Source organism: Crinia signifera, chromosome 4 (genome assembly GCF_055691185.1).
Source record: "Crinia signifera chromosome 4, ASM5569118v1, whole genome shotgun sequence".
NCBI lineage: Eukaryota > Metazoa > Chordata > Amphibia > Anura > Myobatrachidae > Crinia > Crinia signifera.
The window spans coordinates 45,564,412-45,589,246 of record NC_139220.1 but is presented as its reverse complement, the minus strand read 5'-3'; the positions used below and the strand labels follow the sequence as shown (position 1 = coordinate 45,589,246).

The window sequence follows — 24,835 nt, the reverse complement described above, 5'->3', positions numbered from 1 at the left end:
TGAAGAACATGCTATACATTGCTTCTATATACGGTCTGCTATGCCTGTTTCCAGTTTTTATATGTGTGAATTTCTCTCCTGTTTCCTATGGTGCATGCAGGGTTAATGTTATACCTGAGACATTCTATTTTAACAATGTAAAATACTGGCCAGACTAATGAATGGTATGCGAACGGGCCTCTATTATAGCTACTGACATTACTCTTTTCCCTGAGTCAGTTAATAATCCAACACCTATAGGGTTGGTGGCAGCGAACTATGTTGTAAGTGTGTTTAAGGAGACTATGGACAATATTATCTGTTATGGCCGACCAATATGATAATTGAAGGCGTGTGCTCGTAACCACGATTGGGTCGGTTAACTACAGCATTTCTCTATTCTGATCATCTCCAGTGTTTCTTAACTGATTTATTACCAGTTATTTATATAGCGCACACATATTCCGCAGCGCTTTAAAGAGAATATTTGAACATTCCCATCAGTCCCTGCCTAGTGGAGCTTACAATCTATATTCCCTACCGCATATACACGCACACAGACATTCTAGGGTTAATTTTGTTGGGAGCAATTAACCTACCAGTATATTTTTGGATTGTGGGAGGAAACCGGAGAACCTGGAGGAAACCCACGCAAACACGAGGAGAATATACAAACTTCGCACAGTTAGAGCCATGGTGGGAGTTGAACCCATGACCTCAGCGCTGTGAGGCAGTAATGCTAACCATTACACCATCCGTACTGCCATAACAATCTTCAATCTGTCATAACATTCCTGCATCCAGCTCATGTGGTATCTTATTGGTATCTGCATATTCTGTAAAGGTGCCTACACTTCTCTCCAGTTTGTTTACATTTGCCTAAACCAGGCACGTCCAAACGATGGCCCTCCAGCCATTGTGAAACTACACATCCCAGCATGCCTTGCCATAGTTTTAGCATTCCCTAATAGCAAAACTGTGGCAAGGCATGATGGTACCTGTATTATCACAACAGCTGGAGGGCCATAGTTTGGACATGCCTGGCCTAAACAATGGATTTCTCACAGCTTCAGTGCTTTCTTCTGGCTGCCTCTCTTCATAACCTGCATGACTGGCCTGAAATATAAATAGTGGAAATGTTCTGTATCTTGATTTGGCCAATCACTGGAGCTGGTGATAGACAAGAAGGGGAGGCAGAGCAAGCAAATTACTCTATTACACTTCCCAAAACTATAATTGAAAGTGAGGGTCAGTGTCAAAATTGTTACTGCAGTCATAATTCCATATTACGAAAAAGTCAGTTGGTGAGAAGAATATTACTATGTAAAAGAAATAAGCACCCATTGAATGCTGCCGTGATTGTTTCAGCATCTTCTGAGGCAGTAACATCTGTGACTTTATGCTAATGCTAGTATCAGCCCTTCCAGTGTTGTGCATACATACATCTGTGCACGGACTGACCCCCTACTTTATGCACCTTTACACAGCACCATCGAAACTTGCACATGCAGAATATCAGAGTCTGGTCTCCAATGAGAGATTAAGTGTCAGAGTTTGCAACCAGTCCAGTGACACCCAAATAACATGCACCAACTGCTCCTCTGCTTCCATGATAGACACACACATAGAAAATACACTGCGGTTCTTTACCAGAATAAAAAAACCCAAAAGGTAACGCATGTTTAAATATAATTTATTAAGACATTCAGCCATGTCTGTCAGTCTACATCCAAATGTACCACTAAAAAAAGAGCAAATTAAACTGTTATCTAAAATAAAAAGTCACATTTTACATCAGAAAGATTGACCTCAACCTTTTTTTTTTCCTTTTACAGCCAATGTGTACTAGTATAAATTAATATTTTTTTTTGTTTTGTTGTTTTTTTTTATCAAAATTCACATAAAAAAATTGTTGGTTTTTTTTTTTCCTTCCACCTAAAGCAAAGATCAATGTAAAAATTGAACACAACATTCTGGTCAGGGCCAAAATATGAAAAGAAACCAAAAAAAAAAAAAAACTAAAATTATAAATATATATCTCAAAGTGCTAGCTCTACGGCCAGCCTCAATATGGCATTTGCTGTATTTGATCATACACAAGAGATATGTACTCATTTCCAAAAAGTGCAAATATTGCCATTAACACTGTATGTTTTTTTTTTTATTATTACAAGACCTCAGTAATGCGATTCAATTGCCCCTTCTGTGATATGAAGCTCATCCCACAAATTAGTGGTCACCTGAACTCCAAAAATACTTCATATAAGGGCTGAATGGCACTGTGGCGCAATACTACTGGAAGAAAAAAAAAAATGATGTGCAGGGTCCACCTTTCCAGTGATGTCCCTGCCTCGTTAAATTCCCCGATTGTGTATACTTCAAGTGCAAGCAAGTGAGCATGCAAGTGTGCAGCATCCTCTTCTAAGGAATTACGCTGGCGGAGTCGACTCCTTCCCCCCATGCTGTAGTTCATTCTGTGGAAAGAAAACATGATCGGAGCCGTCTGTGTGGATGTAGATGGCCTTGAATCCTCGTAACTTCAAATAAAAAGATGATCTGCCATAATTCTCAGAACTTTTTTTTTTTTAGCAGTAATGGGGAGGATAAAACCGGTAAAACAAAAACAAACACTTTTCCCCATTGAGAGCACCCACCAACATAAGCAGTGATCGGCATCCATCGGCAGTGGTTGGCAGAGGTCAGAAAGAATGGTTTCATTATCTTCAGCACTGAAACATAGAAAATAAAAAAAAGGAACCGAAATCCACATGGGAAAATTTTGCATACGATTTGATGAGTGTCAGTGCTAAAGTCCTTTTGTGGAACGCAGAATGCTGCATGTGGTAAGGATGGGGTTTGGCTTTGAAATGACAAGTCCCATTGGGAGGCAAAGCTTACAATCAGAATCCTGCGCAAACGCCACTCGCTTGGGAAAAACAGTTCTCTTTAAAGTCTTCGTCCTGTGGTGTATTGGAATTGTTTGCTGCCCTACTGAGACACGATCGGTCAGCCTGCCCTTCATTGTCTTTATGCAGAACCTCCACTGTCTGTTCTGGATTACTCTCTGGAGGCTCGGGGGAGTTAGTGTCTCTTGCCTGCTCCGCTTCTACAGTGCTCTGTTGTCGCGGGTTTTCCGCCGGAGCTTCCGCCACCTGCCCCCTGGTAACATCTACTGGTTGTGGTTGGACTGTATTGACTTCTGGGGCGGGATTTGCAACTGCACCAGGCTCAGCCCCTGACTGCTGAGACAGAGACTTTAGCTGGCAATGGCATAGAGGACAGGTCTCCTGCACATACAGCCACTTTTTAAGGCATCCGGCATGGAAAAAATGACAGCAGGGAGTGATGACGGCGGAATTCATGTCCTGCAAGGACAAACCAAAAAAGACGAAATTACAATTCATAAATAATTCCGATTTTAAGTAAAAATTGGTATCAAGTCAATATTTCTGGGTTAGACAACTTTAAAGAATGGCTCAATGTTCACATTAGCTGGATATTTTACAGATCAGCTGTGAATGTCTCACTTTCCTTAGCAACATCTGTGTAACCATGGAAAAAAACTGGACTACTCCTGTAGTTCCCATGGTTACAGAAGCTGTACAGACTTACGGATCGGTGTGGTGTGACGGGCCAACAGTCAGTATACCGACATCGGAATCCCAAACGTGGTACTCTGGCATGGGGGCGAGCCAAAAAAGCCACTTGCGGGTTCGCTGCTCTAGCCACAGGATCTATTCTCCCTCTATGTGGGTTGTGGACTCCCAACAAGGGAGAATAGTCCCTTCAAACGGGATCCCAACTGTCAGGCATTTAAACAATCGGAATTACGGTGTCAGCAAACGGACCTTCACTATCCTGTCGGCTATGAAACCCTCCCAATATTATTCCATATAGAGAACATTACTACTTTCGGGTCTCCTAAGCCATAAGTCCGCAAGATAATGAACTGTATGACTGTACCATACAGATCACAGAAATAGGTAATAAATGCCACATTACTGCACATTACTTTTACTGCATATAAAGTTGACCTAAAATTATACAAAGATCAGCCCTAGAACAACAGATTGAGATTTGTACTGCTACGCACCTGGTAGCATATGGAACAGATGTCGTTGTGTTGCTCCAGTTGCTCTTTGGTGGCGACAGGTAAGGATTTGATCTTATTTACAGCATCCCTGCGCAGCAGAAAGCTCTTCCATCCAAGCTGTGCCCGCAGCCAGACGTTATAGTACGAGTGAATGAAGATGATCATGGACCCCATTACGGTCCACTCCCCAAAGACAGTCTCTGAGACACCGTAGGCCACCACACACAATGCCACTAGGAATTCTAGCAGACGATAGGTACCGTTCACATAATAAATCACATCGTCCATATTTTCAACTGGCTCCTTACGGATCTCCTCAATCATAAACAGAACGTAGACGAAGAGCGTGCCCAGTACCTGCGGAGAGAGAGGAGCGTTAGAGTGGGATTATGTACGGTCTTCCAGATATTGTATGCTACCTCCGTATGGAGAACTGGAAATAAGCGGTGACACAGCAGGGTGGTGGATAGAGAAGAACTAGATAATGTACATCCAATTATCCTACCAAAGCATGGTAAGGGAACCTAATGGACATATGTGTTAATGGATTCAGAGCACTTTACCTACCGAAGGAACTTGTATTAGAGTTTTTTTCTCTGTTTGTTTAAATGCAAATTAAAAAATTGTACACAGACAATGTTTCCATTGTTACTGCAATTAATTAAAATTGGATCAGATGTTTTAATCCTAGTAAAGTGATAAAGTGGTGATAAAGTGCAAGGTGAGTCTCCAGTCAACTCCTAACTGTCATTTTTAAACACCGCTGGTGCATTATCACCTTGCACTTCATCAGGCTTAATACATCTGCCTCATTGCATCAATTTATGTACAGGTTTCTTAAAATTACATCTGTGGCAGCTTTAACGTTGGGTACACGTTAGCCAATTATCATTAACGATATGCTATTTTCGTGCACATCAGCTAATGTGTACACACATCGTTAATGATGCACGCTCCCGCGGATCGTTAATGACCCCCTCCGTCATTACGCAGACAAATCCTGACACTGGGGCAGATGTATCAAGCCTGGTGAAGTGATAAAGTGGTGATCTGCCCTATATTGGCAGCGAGCTCATGTTTGGAGCCGTGTCAGGAGGAGGTCACCGAACGATATCATTAACGATATTGTTTAGGCGCTATATTGATTCTTAAGTGAGACCAAGCCAGTTCAAGGGAAATAGAGAACTATCGTTAATGGACGAGATCGTCTAATGTGTACCCAGCTTAAGAGTAGTGACCAATACAGTACGTGTACGCATAGGTATTGGGAACTTGAAAGAGCCCCATGTCAGCCAGGTAAAAGACTACACAGTGCTGTCCCCACTTGTGAGTTGCAGAGTCCTGCAGGTGGAAAAAGAAGCGGTTTCCAATTGCCACCAGTGAATATATGCATGTGCATAGCATAAAGAGAACTTGGGGGAAGCCCTGCACCTGCGAAAATCCTGGGCACATCACACACATTGACACCGACGTGGTTACACCCCGACCATACCTGCTTTTTGGGAGCGTTTGCAAAGAGAAACCCTCTGTGCATGTCAGGGTCCAGCCTCCATTCTACTGGGAACACTATTAGGGCCAGCCAACGATTGTTCAAAAACTATGTAAACAGAACTAAGGGCCTGATTCTGGATGACTCACTAAGTTCCGTAAAATCACTGCTTAGCGAGCCAATCAACGCCACCCGCGGGGCGAGCCAATGCCTACCCCCTGCCGCCGTCCAAACATCCCCGCCGCTTTGTGAATAGATGTTTTGCGTAAACATCCATTCACAAGGATGTGTGCGGAGGCAAAATCATACAATGGTCGCCGACCATCAAATATTATTTTTTTCCCCTGTTCAAAAATATGTTATTCTCGACTGACCTATATTTGCTCCTTCCGGTCAGAGAATGGGGCGGGCGGCTGACGTCTTAAGACAGGCAGCTGCCTGCTTCGTTTGCATGGGGACCCCGAGCAGACCCCCCCACCCCGTGCAAATGTCTCAGTAACTGTGCAAGTCGCTGAAGGCACATGCAAATACGCCGGGGACCGAACAGACTAAAATCAGGGCTTAAGCACATTTATTTGTGGGCTTTGCTTGGCACCAGTCATTTCTAGTTCACACTTGCATCAACAATATACTAGAAGCAAAAGAGCAGTTTGAAGAAAGGCATAATTCTACCAATTCTCTCTCTGAACTCCGACATGGGTAACTGCCCTCTAAGAAGCCAGCAAAGCCGCATCACCTGCCAGTGGAGAGAAGTCCCTGTATCCTATGTGCTTGCATGCACTCAGCTCTGTGGGACGTGCAAGACACGCTCCATACAACAACCTTGTGCAGCATCCTCAATGTGGATCAGCTTATCATCTAGCTAGCCCAGACTAGTTATACAGATGAAGAATCCCCTGTACCTGCAGAGAAGTGAGGATACTGCTGGATATGATAATCAGGAGCCAGAAATCCATATGGAAGAACTGACAGATCATGTAGGCCATATAGGAAGGGAATATCAGGAGAAACAAGCACAGGCTGACAGCACGGAAGTGCTTCCACAGGCTCCTACAGAATAAAAGGAAGATTAAATACTGTATAACATATTGCTGCACTGTGGGACGCCGGGCCCTGCAATGTCCTTACGCTACTCACTTGTCTCGTGATGCTCCCAAAGCCAGGACGATGGGGTCCGCTATCTCCAGCATAGACTGCAGGATGGAAGCCACCACTATGAACAGAATAATGCTGAGAAGGAAAGCTCGATGGACTACTTGTAACTCGATGAGACCTGTCTGCACGGCAAGGATCAGCAGAGTCACCCCTTCCGTCATACCCCTGGAGTGGGAGAAGACTGCCTGTTACAAACCGCTCACACTAGGACAAGAAAACAAACATCATGATCTTGAATAATCCGCTTTCACGAGACAGATACAGCTGGGCAGCTTTACTCTAGATTTTCACAAATGGTTGCTCCAGATGTCAACGGTTTAGTGATGTGCTGCATTAACCCTTTGCGTTGGAGAGATGCAAAATATCTGCTAAAAATGGCAGCGTCACTCACATTTGTTATATAGATTCAAATAAAAAAAAGTGTAAAAAAAGAATATATTTCCTATAAAAGGTAACATTACAGTTCATTAGTATAAATAAAACAGTTTGCTTGACAATTTTTACACCTATTTTGACAAATTCACTTGGCACTTAGGGTTAAATCGGGTCACAGAATAGTATATTTGAGAGAAAGAAATGGTAGTCGCACAGGAAGAGTAAATTGAATCAAATGGTGGCCCCTCAATAAATGTCTGGTGGCATAAATTCATGTAACGGATGAGGGTGTGCTACCACGGGACATCAATTGATTGTATACATGGTTCTGGACAGGAAGAAATGTCGCTGTGTGGTGCACCTATAGAAGATTTATTAAAATGTAACCTTTATTCATATTTGGTTAAAAGTATAGCGAAATAAAATGACACAAAACATAGAAGACATACATATTCTAGTTAAAAAAGGATATAAGTTATCCTTACAACGTGGGGCCCCACACTCCTTATTAACAGTTTCCACTTTGATTGGAGTGCATACACTGTCTAGAGCAGTGGTTCCCAAACTGTGCGCCTAGGCTCCCTGGGGTGCCTCGGACCACTTGCAGGGGTGCCTCAGGTTGGTGGTCCAGAACCAATTCAAATTATTTATAGTCAATATAATAGGCAAAATCAGTGCACCTTGCTGTAACACTGAAATTTCACCATTGTGAGACGAATAAAGGAATTCTATTCTATATGTGGGTAAACAGAAGAGAATAATGTTCCTCACCACATAACTGGACCTAAGGATAAAATTTAATCACTTATTTAATGTAATATTTATTTCTGAAATGCTAGGTAACAAACTTTTGGCCTAGGGGTGCCGTAAAAAATATTCTGATACTGTAGGGTGCCGTGATTCAAAAAGTTTGGGAATCACTGGTCTAGAGGGTATATTAAGTATTATTTATAAATATGTGGCGGATAGTGAACTTATAGATCTCAGTTGAGTTCAAACTGGATCACCCCAATCATTGGGGAAAGAGCAGTGCAACTCCAACCAGTCTGTCAAGGTAGGGGTGACACCCTTCAGTTAGGGTATACAGCGTATTTGGCAGCGTGAAAATACAATTCAAATAGCCAGTGCTTGTGTTTGGGGGCACCGGTAGCCGCACAGTATGCGGTGCTTACACGCTGACTGTGCATATCAATAGCAGCGCTGATCCCACAGTCCCTGGAGTGCGGCGTGCTCCAATATGAATCGCCGTCTCACAATCAGCAGGACTGGGTAACAGTTCTGATACGTTAAAGTAGGTAGGAGTGCGCCCTCAGCCAACGGGCTGTACGTTCACAAGACCGCTCGGTACCACAATTTAAAACTAGACAGATCAAAATTTTGTACATTTCAATGGGGGTGGGGAAGTGGGGGTAGCCCACGAAGTGTACGGTCGGCGTACGCTTCGCTAGTGAGCTTCGTCAGGACCACAACGAAGCTCACTAGCTAAGCGTACGCCGACCGTACACTTCGTGGGCTACCCCCACTCCCCCACCCCCATTGAAATGTACAAAATTTTGATCTGTCTAGTTTAAAATTGTGGTACCGAGCGGTCTTGTGAACGTACAGCCCGTTGGCTGAGGGCGCACTCCTACCTACTTTAACGTATCAGAACTGTTACACAGTCCTGCTGATTGTGAGACGGCGTGTCATATTAGAGCACACCGCACTCCAGGGACTGTGGGATCAGCGCTGCTATTGATACGCACAGTCAGCGTGTAAGCACCGCATACTGAGCGGCTACCGGTGCCCCCAAACACAAGCACTTGCTATTTGAATTGTATTTTCACGCTGCCAAATACACTGTATACCCTAACTGAAGGGTGTTACACCTACCTTGACAGACTGGTTGGAGTCGCACCGCTCTTTCCCCAATGATTGGGGTGATCCAGTTTGAACTCAGCTGAGATCTATAAGTTCACTGTCCGCCACATATTTATAAATAATACTTAATATACCCTCTAGACAGTGTATGCACTCCAATCAAAGTGGAAACTGTTAATAAGGAGTGTGGGGCCCCACGTTGTAAGGATAACTTATATCCTTTTTTAACAAGAATATGTATGTCTTCTATGTTTTGTGTAATTTTCTTTCGCTATACTTTTAACCAAATATGAATAAAGGTTACATTTTAATAAATCTTCTATAGGTGCACCACGCAGCTACATTTCTTCCTGTCCAGAACCGGGTCACAGAATAGATTTGGTTATAAAGCTGAGGAGCTAAATGCCTATAAAAAGTAAAGAACAGTCAAATACATGGAAGCAAATACCCCACGGCAGAACGGGTGCCGGACAGTTTCCCGACAGTCGGGATCCTGACAGTCATTACCTCAACGGCAGTATCCCGACAGTCAAAACCCAGACACTGGGGGTCCCGACGGCCACCGGCTATTCTCCCTAGTGGGGGTCCACGACCCCCATAGAGGGAGAATATAATAGGTGAAGAGCGTGGTGAGCCACCGTGCCCGCAGCGTGGCGAGCCCTCAAGGGGCTTTGTTGCGCTTGCCCCGCTGTCTGAGTCCGGCCAGTCGGGATCCCAACGTCGGGCTAATGACTGTCGGGACCATATACCACACCCGGCAGAACTGAAGGGCTAGTCTGCAATGACGGTATTGTGTACAAATGGCTCCAATCCTTCAATCCATAACTAAATGACCGAGAGACTGATGCATGGAAATCTTAGGACATGTGCTCACCTGTTCATAGCAGGATCATTCATGAAGGCTCGATACCCCTGCAGATAGAACTTGCAGAGGGTCAGCACTCCAAGAGCCACAAAGGAAACCGTGAAGACCAAACCCAGGAGAGAGTACGGTGTGCTGCAGCACTCTGCAATGCTGGAAAGTAACATAAGAGACCACATGATTACCAATGACTTCTTTACCAGCACACTACGCGGCAATGTACCAACAGTGGTGAGACAAGTCTGGGTAATAACAATGAGGTGAAAGCTCTACAACCAAAACAATAACTATGAAAACTAAAATCATACCACCATAAAACGTTACAGAATAAAGTGTCTACCACCAGTTTCTTCAGTCACTTAGAAATGAACATGCAAATAGCGACGTGACCCTGCCTTTCCAGAAAATAGCGACGTGACCCTGCCTTTCCAGAAAACTACTTTTGCTTTATACAGATCTCCCTCTACACAGACAACCAGCAATACGGATGATGTAATGCAGGCACGGCCAAAGTGTGGCCCTCCAGCTGTTGTGAAACTACACGTCCCAGCATGCCTTGCCATAGTTTTAGCATTCCCTAATAGCAAAACTGTGGCAAGGCATGATGGGACTTGTAGTTGCACAACAGCTGGAGGGTCAAAGTTTGGCCATGCCTGGTGTAATGATTAGCATTACTGCCTCCCAGCACTGAGGTCATGGCCCTAACTGTGCGGAGTTTGTATATTCTCCCCGTGGTTGCGTGGGTTTCCTCCGGGTACTCCGGTTTCCTCCCACAATCCAGAAAATATATTGGTAGGCTAATTGGCTCCCAACAAAATTAACCCTAGAATGTCTGTGTGTGCGTGTACATGTACATGTGGTAGGGAATATAGATTGTAAGCTCCACTCGGGCAGGTACGGATGTGAATGTTCAAATATTCTCTGTAAAGCTCTGCGGAATATGTGTGCGCTATATAAGAAACTTAATAAATAATAATAAAAAAATAATGCAGGTCAACTTTTCTGCAGGCTTAAAACATTGGCATCTGACAAACGATGTTAAGTGTTTGCACATTTGCAGGCCAATATAGAGTAACTGGGTCACGTAGCGCACAGAACACTGTTTACTGCCAAGAGGCCGGACCACACCACAGACAGGGATGGATTTATGAGGAAGATGTCTGATGGGGAGTCTTAAGATAAGGTTCTGTGAATCCCAATGACGCAATAAATTGTGCTTCGTGTCCTCTGACGGGCGAGCTTTTCAGGGTAATACATGATAGGAAAAAGTGAAAATCAATTATATGGGGGATTAATCATCAAGAAGAAGTCCAAGAAAAACATGATTTCTGGTAAAGAGAACCTCCATCATGTATATTCCACACCTCCAGCTGCTTTCATGTTATCAGTGGCTATCCCTCTTCATGCTACACTCTACTCAAAACAGTTTAAGAAATTCATCTCAATGTCATTTTCGATAATAAATTTTGAAAGAAAACAAACCTCCGTTCTAGCGCTGGACAGATAAAGGCCGCAGTGAGGTAGGAAGACTTCACGCTGCACCACTTTGTTGCAATTGTGAACGTTGGGGCCGATTCAGGAACACTATTAATCACCCAAATTTGGTGGTCTGAGTTTGCGCATGTGCAAACCCAGGCAGCGAACGGCTTTGGCGAGTTACACAGGAGGGAGGGGCCAGGGGTGGGCACAGGGCTGGACCAGGGGAACGCCCAGTATGGCGTTAGGGCCCGTCCTGTCTTCTGCGCTTTGCAGAGGAAATAAAAGTCCGTTCATACTGACTATTACCGAAGGCAGGAGAAATCATTTGATGGTCTTGCTAATGGCCGCACACGTGGGGATCATTGGGTCACCAGCATGATGGTCGACATGCATGACCTAAGTCAACAGGATCATTATGTCGACATAGGTAATGTTGACAGGATCATTAGGTCGACATGGGGTTTTTCACTGTGTTTTGAGCCGACAGGCGGTATTTTATGCCCTACCATCCACTAGGGTATGGTGGGAGAATAAAATTGTGTGCCGAGGCACCGTGCCTGAAGCACGATGCGTTTTAGTGTTTATGTTGACGTTACAGTAAAAAAAATAATAATTTTTAAAACCATGTAGACTTTTTCATGTCGACCTAAACACATGTCGACCATAATGCTGGTGATGATCCATACCCCTGCTAGCGGACACATCCGCTCACATTGTGCCAAGGAGATTCTGTGGTGGTGGGGCGTTCGGCTGCGAACGGCCGCTGCTTAGCGAGCGGTGCAGAATCACGCCCATTGTGTGCTACATTTCAAACCAAATCTTGCCCTTCAATAGGTTCTGCCATCTCTAGGATAACACTGCAAAAGCTCACTCAGGTATAAACAAGCCTTTATATCAGTTTCACAAATGAAAATTGTTTTAACCACATCAATAGAGATTAAATCAGTCAATTTATACCCGTTTCAAAATGCACCTCGTACCGGGATGATTGCCGGGGGTATCCAGTCCCTGCATCGGCAACATCTAGGTCAACACCTATAAATGGTCAAAATACCCTAGGTCCACATTGACATGGTCGACAATGAAAAGGTTGAGACGAGTTTACATTTGTTTGTTTTTTTAGACCAGGGATGGGGAACCTTTGGCTCTCAGCTGTTGTTGATCTACATATCCCAGCATGCCCTGCAAGTTTTAGCACGGCCAAATAGAATGCTGGGATGTGTAGTTCAACAACAGCTGGAAGCCAAAGGTTCCCCATCCCTTGTTGAGACCAAATTGGTTCATTCACCTGTACTTTACAATAATGCAAGGGGACACGGCACAATGATACGGTTCCCACGTCGACATGGACACAAAAAAACGGTGGCAACATTTTCAGTATTGACCATGGCAATGTTAATCTTTTGCCGACCTTCTGTCATTGTCGACCATTTATAGGTGTCAACCTAGACACTGTTGACCATTAGTGGTCGACCTAGTGACTGTCCACCTAGACATTGTCAACTCACTATACCATAACCATTGCTGGATTGGTGACGTATGGACCTGAGTCTAGGCGCGATGTGAAAGCACCCGGCAATTTGTCCTGGGTTGTAAGAAGGGTTAAACCCAGGTTGCCTGCTGTATAATGGGTGACCTAGGTTGAATCCCGGATCAGATCCTAGTTTGCAATGTGAAAGGGGTATGATGCAATAGCAAAGCAGGAAGTCCACAGGATTCTGTCAGCCAGGGAAACCTATTCTAATCGGCCTAAAGAAATTCCAAGTCCATTTGGCTGTGTCCATATTATACACATACAGTACTTCTACTAAAGCATAATGCGAAGAGGACCCCCTGACTGTTCTACTGGGACCACTAAAGGTGGTGAAGGGGACACTCCAGTGGTCTCAATATTCTTCATTCCCCAGGGTTGCATGGGACGGCTTCCGGCACCTGACAGACTTATGCGAGAACATTTTCTCACGCAGATTGCTTTATTTTCTTAAAACAAAGGATATGTGCCTTTATATGTAAGATACACCGGAGCCATTGTTGAAATTGTTCTGTTCAGTATCCACAAACACACATCTACATAACTATAATTTAATGATGTGTGTGTGTGTGTATAGATTAACTAATTGTCTTCAAACTTTCGCACACTTATCATTTTAAGGGACAATCCAAGTTCAAAAATGGGTTAAATGGGATGACCCCTTAAGGATGCGGTCATAAGGGTCTATGCTATTTCTGTGGTTTTTCAGACCTTGTGATAGGTCGTTGGAAAGCTTATGACTTTCGGAATACAACCAGGGCCGCTAAAAGCGCCGGGGAGCCCGGTAAAAAAGGGCGTGGTCAATGGGAGGGGGCATGCCAATGCACCTGTAAAAAAAAAAAAAAAGGTTGCTGCCTCTCTACCCCGCTCAGCAGACGGCACTGAGAAGAGGCTGTGCTGCTGTGGCAACCTCTGCTCTCTACTCCTACTGCCTGGTCTCTGCAGCAGGGGAGGGGGCACGGGACCCGTGCCAGGTAAAAAGTACCCACTCCCCCCCCCCCCTTTCTACAGCACTGAATGCAACAAACTAAAAAGACTCCCTTAACCCCCTTGCGTGGTGGGTTTTCATGGGGCAGGACAAACCTACCATGGCAGGTTTGTTCTGCCCCAGAAATACTCACCACAGAAGGGGCAGCCGCTGCCATCTGCAGCAACTCGTGCTCCCCTGGGGCTGCTGGCGGCCAGCTTCAGCTGTTTGCAGATGCTTGGAGAAGTCCAGGTGCTCAGCCGTTAGTCTATTCCTGTGTTTGGACTACTGAACACACAAACAGCTGAGCGTAGCCGAACCTGCCCGAGCGGCGTCAGGGAGGATCGGCAACAGGGGGAATGGTGGTACGCCGGTGGTTCACCGCTGGAGGCACCACTGGCGCACCCTTTATTTACAGTGGCATGCACGGAAATTTTTCGGGAGAGCCTGCTCCTGTAGTGTAGCTCAGCCCGAGACATTTCCAGCCATATCATCGAAGGGTGATATAAATGCCTATAAGGGTTCACTAAATGAAAAACATTTTCACTTTACAAAACTTTTGAGAATTGCATAAGCATGACCTTTGGCCCGTCCATCGGAACTAGTTAAAACTAGTTTGTTACAGATTAGGAACTAGATTGCACTGTCTCAAGGAGGGGTATTCAATCCGGGATTCCGACAGACCAGTTTAGCTCAGCTTGACTCTAAAGGCCCCCATACATTAGGCCGACTTGTCCTAGGGACAAGTCGGACCCAATTTACCTGCGAGCCGCCCGGCAGCTCCCCGGGAGGCTCACATACAATTTGGCACTTGATGTGCCATTTTTTACATGGGATAAATCGCATGCGATTTATCCCATGTAAAAAAAACCCCGGGGAGCTGCAGGGCGGTGAGGAGTAGTGGGGGCGGGCAGCGGCAGTAGTGGGGGCGGGCAGCGGCGGCGGTGGTGGTGGGGGCGGCCAGCGGTGGTGGGGGCGGTGAGCGCTGCTGACCTGGCCGGGCAGTGTACTTACACATAGCAGCAGCGGGGACGGGCAGCGCAGTGGCGGCTATTATATTTTTAAAATACTTGTCAAATGACCGGCCGCTCTCTGATTGGCTGAGAGCTCTCCGGCCAATCAGAGAGCGGCCGGTCATTTGACAAGTATTTTAAAAATATAATAGCCGCCACTGCGCTGCCCGTCGTCCCCGCTGCTGCTATGTGTAAGTACACTGCCCGGCCAGGTCAGCAGCGCTCACCGCACCCGCCCCCACCACCGCCCGGCCAGGTCAGTCAGCAGCACTCGCCGGTGCTCAGGGACCCGCTGCCCGGTGTCTGCATGCATATGCCTGTCAGGTGGCAGGCATATGCATACAGGGAGGTCGAACGTGATCTTATGTACAGACCGTCCGACCTCCCTGATCCGGTCCGATGCGCACGGGACCGCGCATCGGATCGGATCAGATATCACACACCTACGATTTTGGGCCGATTTCACCCGATTATCGGCACAAAGTGCCGAAATCGGATGAAATCGTCCCAAAATCGCATAGTGTATGGGGGCCTTAACTCCACAATTCAATTTTCCGGCTCTCGGGTGTTGGAAAGTGGGCACATCGGCGAAAACGAATGCAGACTTTTAAAAAGCAGCCATGAATTCGTCAATCCGTGGCCGTTTCTGACAAAAAAATCAGATTTGTTTTAAAGTCAAATCTGTTTTGTTGGAATCGGTCTTCAATGCTGTAGGAAACGGCAGCACAGAATAGGCGGCATCCGCTATTTCCACCGGCGGAAATAGCGGCCAAGATTGAATAACCCCCTTAATATATATTTACTGCTATACCATCCATAAAACAATATTAACAGTCATCTATAATAAACACGTACTCTGTATGAAGTATTACTGCAGCCCATACGATTTACGCGCCGGTTATAAAACACAAGGGATAATGATCAGTACTTGTAAAACCAGTATAACTTCACCTTTAAGCGTGAATTTCTAATTAAGTGTTAACCAATTGAACTCGCGGATTCTCATCAACTCACAAAAACATACGCTGCAAGTTCATATCCAGACTAATCTCTGGAATGTGATAAGCCGGCCGAGCCAATGAATATTACACTCTGACCAAATAACATTCCAGCCCAGAACTTGAGGTCTGTGCCTGACAGGTCGCTGGTGTTATCTGCTTTGCATCAGCCGCACCTCAGCAACGGATTATAGAAAGCAGGTTGTCAGCCATCATCTTGGGTGATGGATATAAGAGATCACGAGCAGCTTCGGTAGGATCTTGGACACGGCTCCCCTGACAGCTTTCCCTGCCAGGTGTTCTGAGCGGAGCAAGAACAGCTGTTTTTTCTAGATTAAGAAGTATGATAAGGGCTCTAGAGTTGTAAGTCAGCCAGAATGTTTACGGTCGCAGGTGAAGAGATGATGGCAGTTCTCTGGTAGAAGTTCCCAATTGATTTTCTGTTGCTTACAATAATTACCTTGGTATAAACGTTGTTTACCTGGGTAATCGATACCTCTCCAAATTCATCAAAATGTTGGATTACTGCTTCAATTTTTTGCTGCATTTTCATAGATATAAAGAGAATTCCTACAGAGCTGGATGTTTGGAACCAAGTAACACTTGTGCGGAGTCAGGTGGAGGTCAAAACTGGGAAGGTTTGGGGCCCAATGCAGGGATTATAGTCTCAAACCTTTTTTTTTATTCCAAAAAGATTTTTAACTGTTTATGGGATTGCGAAACAGCAGAATTGATTGAAGTGTTTTGATTATTTTAGGACATGTGATGGAACTTAATCGCACCCACTCTATGAACACCCAAAAATAACACTTTATAACCGTACCAATGGGTCAATCCAATTATGGGTGAAGGGTGGATGTGGATATGCTTGGCCGGTGCTCAGACAGGGGGGATCCCGGCTGACAGGGGCTTCTCGGAGCTCCCCCCCCCCCTGTCGGGGCACCGGCAGTCGGGATTCCGATGTCGGTATACTGATTGTCGGGATCACAACTGTCAGGCAGTCATACCACACCACATCCCAATCTCACCTCAAATTCATTTTTGTAAACAGCTCTATGAGGCATACACACTGAGCGATTTTAGCGATCATCGCTGTGTATACACGCTGGGGGAAAAAAAACGCCCGGTGTTCATGCACCTTTAGTGTTATTTATTTTTTCCCAAAATGTAACAAAAATTCCAAAGGTTACAGTGTACTCAAAATATTGACTATACCTTGTAAGAAAGAGGAACAGCAGCCTCTCACGAGATGTGGGCTGGTCTCGTGTGCTGAAGTAGGTGTAGATTTGGAGTGCAAACAGGACCAGCCAAAATACCATGAACAGCACCGGTACCACAAGCCAATTCCAGAGAGACATTCCTAGTGCGAGGAGACCATAGACTTCCACCACCTGTAGTGGAACACAAAATATGATGGGTGACCAGTATCACTGCAACCTAGGGTAAAATTACAGTGCAGGAACGCCTCTTATAAAAGTTGTAAAGCCCATCCAAGCATTTTACATACATTTTCTAGCACATCAACACTAACGCATGAAGTTCCGAGCTAATGTTTGAGTGATAAGTTACTATTTATTATACATTGCAAACAGAACTCTAAGTAGTGTTTAAGCTTAGTGGCTGCTAAAATCTTTCTAATTCCAATAAAAGCAGGTACTTCGTGTCCTCTTGTTTTGTTGAATGGAAACGTTAAGAGATTCTGTAGAGCATTCCTGTTGGAAGGGACATAACAGCTTCTGTAAAACCATTGCTAAGCCCCCAAAGGAGACCTGCAGTAGAAAACCTACAATGCATAGATAGCCATTGTGCCCCTCTAACCTGCTTGTTGTAAGCCACTGCAAGTGGGCAGGTTTCCCATAAACAGAAAGGGTTCAAGTCTGACAAATAGGAGATTGGGTGTTTTCAGAAGATCCAGAATGATCAAATAATAAAACAGTTAAAGAGAACTATGTTACGCTGATATTCACTCACACAGTCGACAGTAATCATGTCAACATTTAAATATCAACGCGGAAAACAGTCGACCTCACCATGACATTTTCAGAATGGCAAAATGGTCGACGATTACAATGTCGTCATTTGAAACGTCATTCTGAATATGCTGACTGTTATGGTGCCCATACACTAGGGCCATATTGCATACAAATCCTTAGATTTTGACTGTATCTGTGCGTTAAATTGATGGATTGTATGCACATCAAATATGTCACGAATGCGATACGTGGGCCTGCCGGTCAAATGTTGCGTTGATAGATATTATGTGCTGCACATAATATTTAATCGGCAGTTGCGCCAGCGGCGGTTTCGTGCAGTGGGCGGCAGGGGCGCTAGCGGCAGGTGTTGGTGTACCGAAGCACTGTGCAGGAGGGCTGGCGTGAGGCAGAAGGTGAAAAAAATATTTCAAAAAAGGATCTTTAAAAATCTACTACTCTGTAAAGTTACTACAGCTAAAAGAGTCAATGCTATTCACAAGCCAATCAGCGGCTGCCTGAATGGGAGGCCTCTGATTGGCTGAGAGCTCTCTCAGCCAATCAGAGGGCCACCCAGTCTTTTGATATATTTTTTTTTAAATCAAATTTTGCCGCCAGCTGCTGACTACTGCCACCTGCCAGCCCTCCTGAACAGCCACCCGCCCTCCTCCAGCACCCGATGTGGCATTGCAGGTGGCATACAACATCGGGTGTCAGAAAAAAAGGGATGCAATCGGATACGGCATATTGCATATGTGTATGGGCACCATTAGGGTTAGGCTATGGGTGGGGGAGGTTAGAATCAGGCACTGGAAGGGTTCGAGAAAAAAAAACAAAAAACACAACACGACTGACATTTGCTATCTCATGTAAAAAACAATCCACTGGGTTATTAGCTGTGGCGATTGCCATTTGTTGTGGGCTCACACATTTAACCATTGCTATGACTGTGCATGTGCCACACTTCCGGTCTTGTATTGGATTTATATGTGGCTTCCCCTTCCAGAGAACAATTTCCTTTTGGCCATGTTTCCTGTACTGAACTATACAGCCTGTACAGGAGAGGGCAGTCACGGTCCTTCAGGAAGCACAGTAACTGGATCCTGGACTGTGCAAAGGTATGAAACCACACAGTACAACGGTCCTGATTCAGAGATGTACATAAATCCGACTTGTACGCAGTAGAGCGATTATCGGCCACACGCACATGTCTAAGTGGCACCGCGCATATCCCGCAATGGTATTGTGACTGTGGTCACAGTGGATTTATTCTCAAAGTGAGTTATAGCCAGGGGCCACCTGAGCCTGCGATCACATACGCCGCTGCAATGGCTCAGGTCTTCTTTCTGCAGCCATGCTGCGCGACCAAAGGGCTACTTAACTTCTATAATCGACTGATCTGCGACGGATGGTGCATCTTTGTACCCAGGTGGGCATCTCAATATAAATCCAGGCAGCTGCAGAATTTGCACATTTTTGCAGTGTTGCTGCGTACGCATTTGTGTACATCTTGAATCACACCTAATGGGTCTTCCAGCCGCCTTGCTTTATAGTGCACGAATAATATGTGGCCAAAGGGTTTGCGTCTCCCTTACAATAGAATGCCCCCACCCCCAAACAGAGCATCAAATTAAATTACTGACAACCGGCACTAACAGCCACCAAAACGAACATCTGAATTCCTTTCTATGACTAGAACAGACCCTATCCCACAGAAATTAATATTCAATTCTATACAGTGCTTAAAAAAACAATAACTGCTAGAACAGATTTTCAACAACTACTGCAAAACGACATTAAAAAACAGCAATTACCCATAGGACATTGTAGTTTTACCTGGACAAGCTCCCTGTATGCCGTTTTGGCGAGATTAAAGGGTACCAGCAGGTTAGACGCCAAAAAGTACAGCACTTCCAGTCCGGTGAAAATCATGGCAAACTTGTTAATGAAGACAATAGTCTCAATAGGGACAAGGCAGAGACGAGCCAGTAGGGGTAGCATGTGAGCTGAAAAGAGCCAGATCTGCTTCGTCTTCATCACACAGGAGCACAGAGTGCAAACGACCAGCTGGCCTGCAACACAATGATGACCATGGACCATTAAAACAAGTTTTCAGCATCATATTCTCACTTCAATGTCAAATCGGCAAACTAAAAGGGTCCCCATATTTCTAACGCTATTTTCCAGACCATAACCATCGCTCGGCTGCCACCGATGACTGGTGATCCATCGGGGAAAATTTTTCACGATAAAAGTTCCCGATATGCAGTTGAGATCAGGGAAACAAGAGGTTTAAATGTGCTTAATAGTCCCGATTGCCGGCCATCAGGGGATGGGCAATAGCGGCAATCAGGTAAGAATCTTATTAAGTGGAATGAGGAGAGGGAACATCTCACAGCTGTAACCATGCCCGTACTCACATGTGTTGGACCAGGATGTGATCAGAGGTATGCACATCATTGCATTTACACCATACAGACATTGTATTAGGAGAGATGTACAGAATGTCACTTGTATGATGTAGATGAGCTGTGATCTAATAAGGTGAATAGCAACCTCTGGTGTGCTAAATAACATGTCGTTGCTTTATTCCTATACAACAATATCCTGCAGCTACACATCACTCACCTACTAGAGCAGTGATAAACCTGTTCATTGATAATGGCTCCAGGTGCATAGGACCTTCATATCCGGACTCCAGCTCGCTGCGGACATAATCCCTGACACACACAACGAGGAAGCACAGTTAGAAGCTCACTAGCAGTAGGCAATTTTCTTTCCATTAAATATGTTACCTAACAACCTACAGGGCTAAAATAAAAGGAACGTGGGTTTGATATGTTCACAGCCACTAAAGGCAGTATACACAATGTAATACAAATGAAAGGTCTGAACACCCCCCATTCTCCCCTACAATACAGCCCGTATAGTGCAGGGATGGGGAACCTTCGGCCCTCCAGCTGTTGTTGAACTACACATCCTGCTGCTGGAATGTGTAGTTCAACAACAGCAGGAGGGCCGAAGGTTCCCCAATCCTGGTATAGTGGAACAAGTTAGCGCCCGAAGATTCAAGATAAATTGTATATCAAAGACTCCCTTTTGGATTTTTGATCTGGAAAGGACTGCAGTGCTATTAGATATTCATATATTCACTGGTCCTGCTCATTACATATGCCGAGTGGGAGCAGTGCAGCGGCTCCCTACCCCAGTCCCCTGCCAGCTCTCCGGGGAATACAGCGACAGGGAGGGCTGTCAGCGAATGCTCCAGCCCTCTCGAACACCGCGACTGTGCAGCGAATCCCAAACAGGATTCTCTGCACATGCCGAAAATCCTCATTGAATACTGCCCATAGGCACACTTCTGGGCATGTGGAGAGATTACACATTTGTGGTCCATCATGCCCAACAGGAGATACAGGGCTTGTGGGTCAGTGATTATGAACTTCTGCACATTTAGTAAAACACCAGGACACGAAGGGTGACTGTCAGACACAATTATGAGTCTGTTAAATTTCTTGACTCCCTAAGGAGGAATTCAATAGTTTATCCCCCTCTCCCGGGAAATCTCTAGGCGATGTTCAATTGCTGTTGTTTGTTTGTGCTGATCACACGAACTATGGTCAGGTATAGCGGCTAAATTTAATCAAATTGAAGCCATCAAAACGGAGTCACTTTTTCAGGGGTTTCAGCTAGGGGCGCGAGCTGAACTGTTGGCGCCGGCACAAAGGAAGTGTCTCCTCACCTGGAAATCTGGTGGCCGGTGTAGAGCAGCAAAGCAGTAACAAGGTAGAGGTACAGTTGGGCCAGGTGCTGTCGAGGTAAAGTCAGAAGAACAACACTCAGGATATAACCTGCAGGGAGACAGAACCATGTAAAGACATGGGGCGAAATGTAATAGGGTGCGTTTTTTTAGACTAAAAAAAAATCGCACCAAATCGCACCTTTAAAAATCGCGTTTTTTGCCGCGAATTCGCATATGTAATGAGATGCGAATTAGCGGCAAAAAATGCGATTTGCCGCGATTTCCAGTCATGAAAATGTGCGCATTTTCAGTCATGAAAATGTGCGCATTTTCATATATGCGATTTTGGGTAAAAAAATAAAATTAAAAAAAAAACGGCGTGGGGTCCCCCCTCCAGAGCATAACCAGCCCCGGGCTGAAAGAGCCGGTCCTGGTTTCATAAAATCACAGGAACAAACAAGTTGGGGTTCCGTGCATTTTATAAAACCAGCACCAGGCTCAAGGGCCGGTCCTGGTTCCCAAAATACGGGGGACAAAATGACTAGGGGTCCCCCGTATTTCAAGAACCAGCACCGGGCCCAACCAGCCAGCAGGGTAATGCCACAGCCGGGGGGAGACTTTTTATACAAGTCCCCCCGGCCAAAGCATTTAGCCCTCTGACCGGTCAGCATGGGCAGGGGTCCTGGGGCAGTGGGGACCCCCCCAAAGAAGGGGTCCCCCCCCTCCAGAACTTACCAGCCCATGCTGAAGCCCGGGGCTGTCCTCGATGCCCCTGGGCGGTGGGCATCGAGCTGATATTTGGTGTAAAAAAATAGATAAACTATTGTTTTTTACTGTGGCACTACAAGTGCCAGCAAGCCTCCCCAGCAAGCTGGGACTTGGAGAACCACAAGTCCCAGCCTGCTGGGCATTAAAGGGCCCGCTGGCACTTGTAGTTCCACAGTTAAAAAAATAGTGCACAAAACACACTGACACACATTTTAAATAAAACTTTAATACACACATTACACACATACTAATACTTACCTATCTTCTTCCCGTAGGTAGCCCTGGTCCTGATGTCCTCCGGTCCTGTGTCGGCGTTCCTCTTCATGTCGACGTCCTTCTTGAAGTCGACGTCCCTGTCGGCGATGGCGTCCGGTGTCCGGGTCCGACGAAATCCATGGAGGAAGCTGTGGAAGGAAACCATACTCACCTGTCCCAGCGCGACGTAGTCCAGGTAAGGGTCTTGGAAAAAAAACAAACCGACACCCGAATCCAAGCGGACACGACGGAGACGCACGGTGTTTACATCGTGCGGCTCCGCCTCCCGAATGCCGCTATTGGCCGCCTTGCGGCCTAGCGGCCAATCAGGAGCCGCTAGGCCGCAAGGCGGCCAATAGCGGCATTCGGGAGGCGGAGCCGCACGATGTAAACAAACACACGTGCGTCTCCGTCGTGTCCGCTTGGATTCGGGTGTCGGTTTGTTTTTTTTCCAAGACCCTTACCTGGACTACGTCGCGCTGGGACAGGTGAGTATGGTTTCCTTCCACAGCTTCCTCCATGGATTTCGTCGGACCCGGACACCGGACGCCATCGCCGACAGGGACGTCGACTTCAAGAAGGACGTCGACATGAAGAGGAACGCCGACACAGGACCGGAGGACATCAGGACCAGGGCTACCTACGGGAAGAAGATAGGTAAGTATTAGTATGTGTGTAATGTGTGTATTAAAGTTTTATTTAAAATGTGTGTCAGTGTGTTTTGTGCACTATTTTTTTAACTGTGGAACTACAAGTGCCAGCGGGCCCTTTAATGCCCAGCAGGCTGGGACTTGTGGTTCTCCAAGTCCCAGCTTGCTGGGGAGGCTTGCTGGCACTTGTAGTGCCACAGTAAAAAACAATAGTTTATCTATTTTTTTACACCAAATATCAGCTCGATGCCCACCGCCCAGGGGCATCGAGGACAGCCCCGGGCTTCAGCATGGGCTGGTAAGTTCTGGAGGGGGGGGACCCCTTCTTTGGGGGGGTCCCCACTCCCCCAGGACCCCTGCCCATGCTGACCGGTCAGAGGGCTAAATGCTTTGGCCGGGGGGACTTGTATAAAAAGTCTCCCCCCGGCTGTGGCATTACCCTGCTGGCTGGTTGGGCCCGGTGCTGGTTCTTGAAATACGGGGGACCCCTAGTCATTTTGTCCCCCGTATTTTGGGAACCAGGACCGGCCCTTGAGCCTGGTGCTGGTTTTATAAAATGCACGGAACCCCAACTTGTTTGTTCCTGTGATTTTATGAAACCAGGACCGGCTCTTTCAGCCCGGGGCTGGTTATGCTCTGGAGGGGGGACCCCACGCCGTTTTTTTTTTTTACTTTAACTTTTAGCCTTTTTTTGGACAGAACCATGCACAGATCACACAGATTTGTGCATGGTTCTGTAAAAATCGCCAGCAAGAAGCTGGTCTATTTTTTTTGCGTTTTTTGGTAAGGTCCCATATGCGACTTTAGAACTCGCATCCTATTACATATGCGAGTTCTATAGTTTCCTATGGGAAAACATCTGGATGCGATTTTCAGTGTGACTGAAAATCGCATCTTTAAAATGTGCGATTTCGCGGTAAAAAGTGCGCTTTTTACCGCGATTTTTAACCTATTAAATGTGTGATTTTCGGAAAATGTGCGATTTCGGCCGTTTTTGACCAAAAATCGCACATGTCTAAAAAAACGCACCCTATTACATTTCGCCCCTTGTGTTAGGTAAATGAGTTCACAAATTTGGTTAGTGCAATAGGTGGGGGGGGGGGGGGTGACCCTCACTGTAAGCCCCGGCCGTCCATACAAAAAGGAGCTTCACAAATCTTCTGCTCTGTAAAGATTACTCCAGCCAAAGATGTTCAGTGAGTGCTACTCACAGGATGGGAAAATCCCCAGGTCCAGCATTAACAAATGAAAGACACTTCTAACCAATAACACATTACACAGCATATATTGGATGGGGGTCACCTGTTTTCTACCTGGCTTAAGCCACATGAGTGATCTGCAAACACAAAATGGTTAATTCCAAAATACATTTTTCCCAATAAAAAAAAAAAATTCACTTAAGTCTATTTCCATTTGTAGCAACATTTTTACAGAACTATCCTGCATCCACTACAGGAGGACAGGTTACTTATATTGGAGCATGAATTACCAAGATAACCTAATGGGGCCTACACAAGGAGAGATTTTGCTGAGCGATCGCTCAGGGCCAGTATTAAGTGTTCATTCTAGCACCCGCTATCTTTGAAAACCCATGCAGTTCCTGTTCCCTGCCTGGGGTGTCGCTGTCTGCTGAGGTGTTCCTAGCACAG

The 24,835-nt window shown here is 45.7% G+C and overlaps 1 protein-coding gene across 2 annotated transcripts in view; it reads right to left on the bottom strand.

The window, feature by feature from the left end:
* Positions 1-1,656: 1,656 nt before the first annotated feature.
* RNF145 (ring finger protein 145) overlaps positions 1,657-24,835 on the bottom strand; it is a 39,951-nt gene continuing 16,772 nt past the window's right edge. For both annotated transcript variants that reach the window (XM_083181695.1, XM_083181696.1), the window contains exons 3-11: positions 21,514-21,622; positions 20,400-20,491; positions 19,608-19,843; positions 17,017-17,192; positions 9,826-9,966; positions 6,699-6,881; positions 6,464-6,611; positions 4,073-4,429; positions 1,657-3,344 (exon numbers count right to left, since the gene is read on the bottom strand). In XM_083181695.1, coding sequence (XP_083037821.1) covers positions 2,880-3,344; positions 4,073-4,429; positions 6,464-6,611; positions 6,699-6,881; positions 9,826-9,966; positions 17,017-17,192; positions 19,608-19,843; positions 20,400-20,491; positions 21,514-21,622 — 1,907 coding nt within the window. In that variant the 3' untranslated portion in view covers positions 1,657-2,879. The remainder of the gene's footprint in view (positions 3,345-4,072; positions 4,430-6,463; positions 6,612-6,698; positions 6,882-9,825; positions 9,967-17,016; positions 17,193-19,607; positions 19,844-20,399; positions 20,492-21,513; positions 21,623-24,835) is intronic.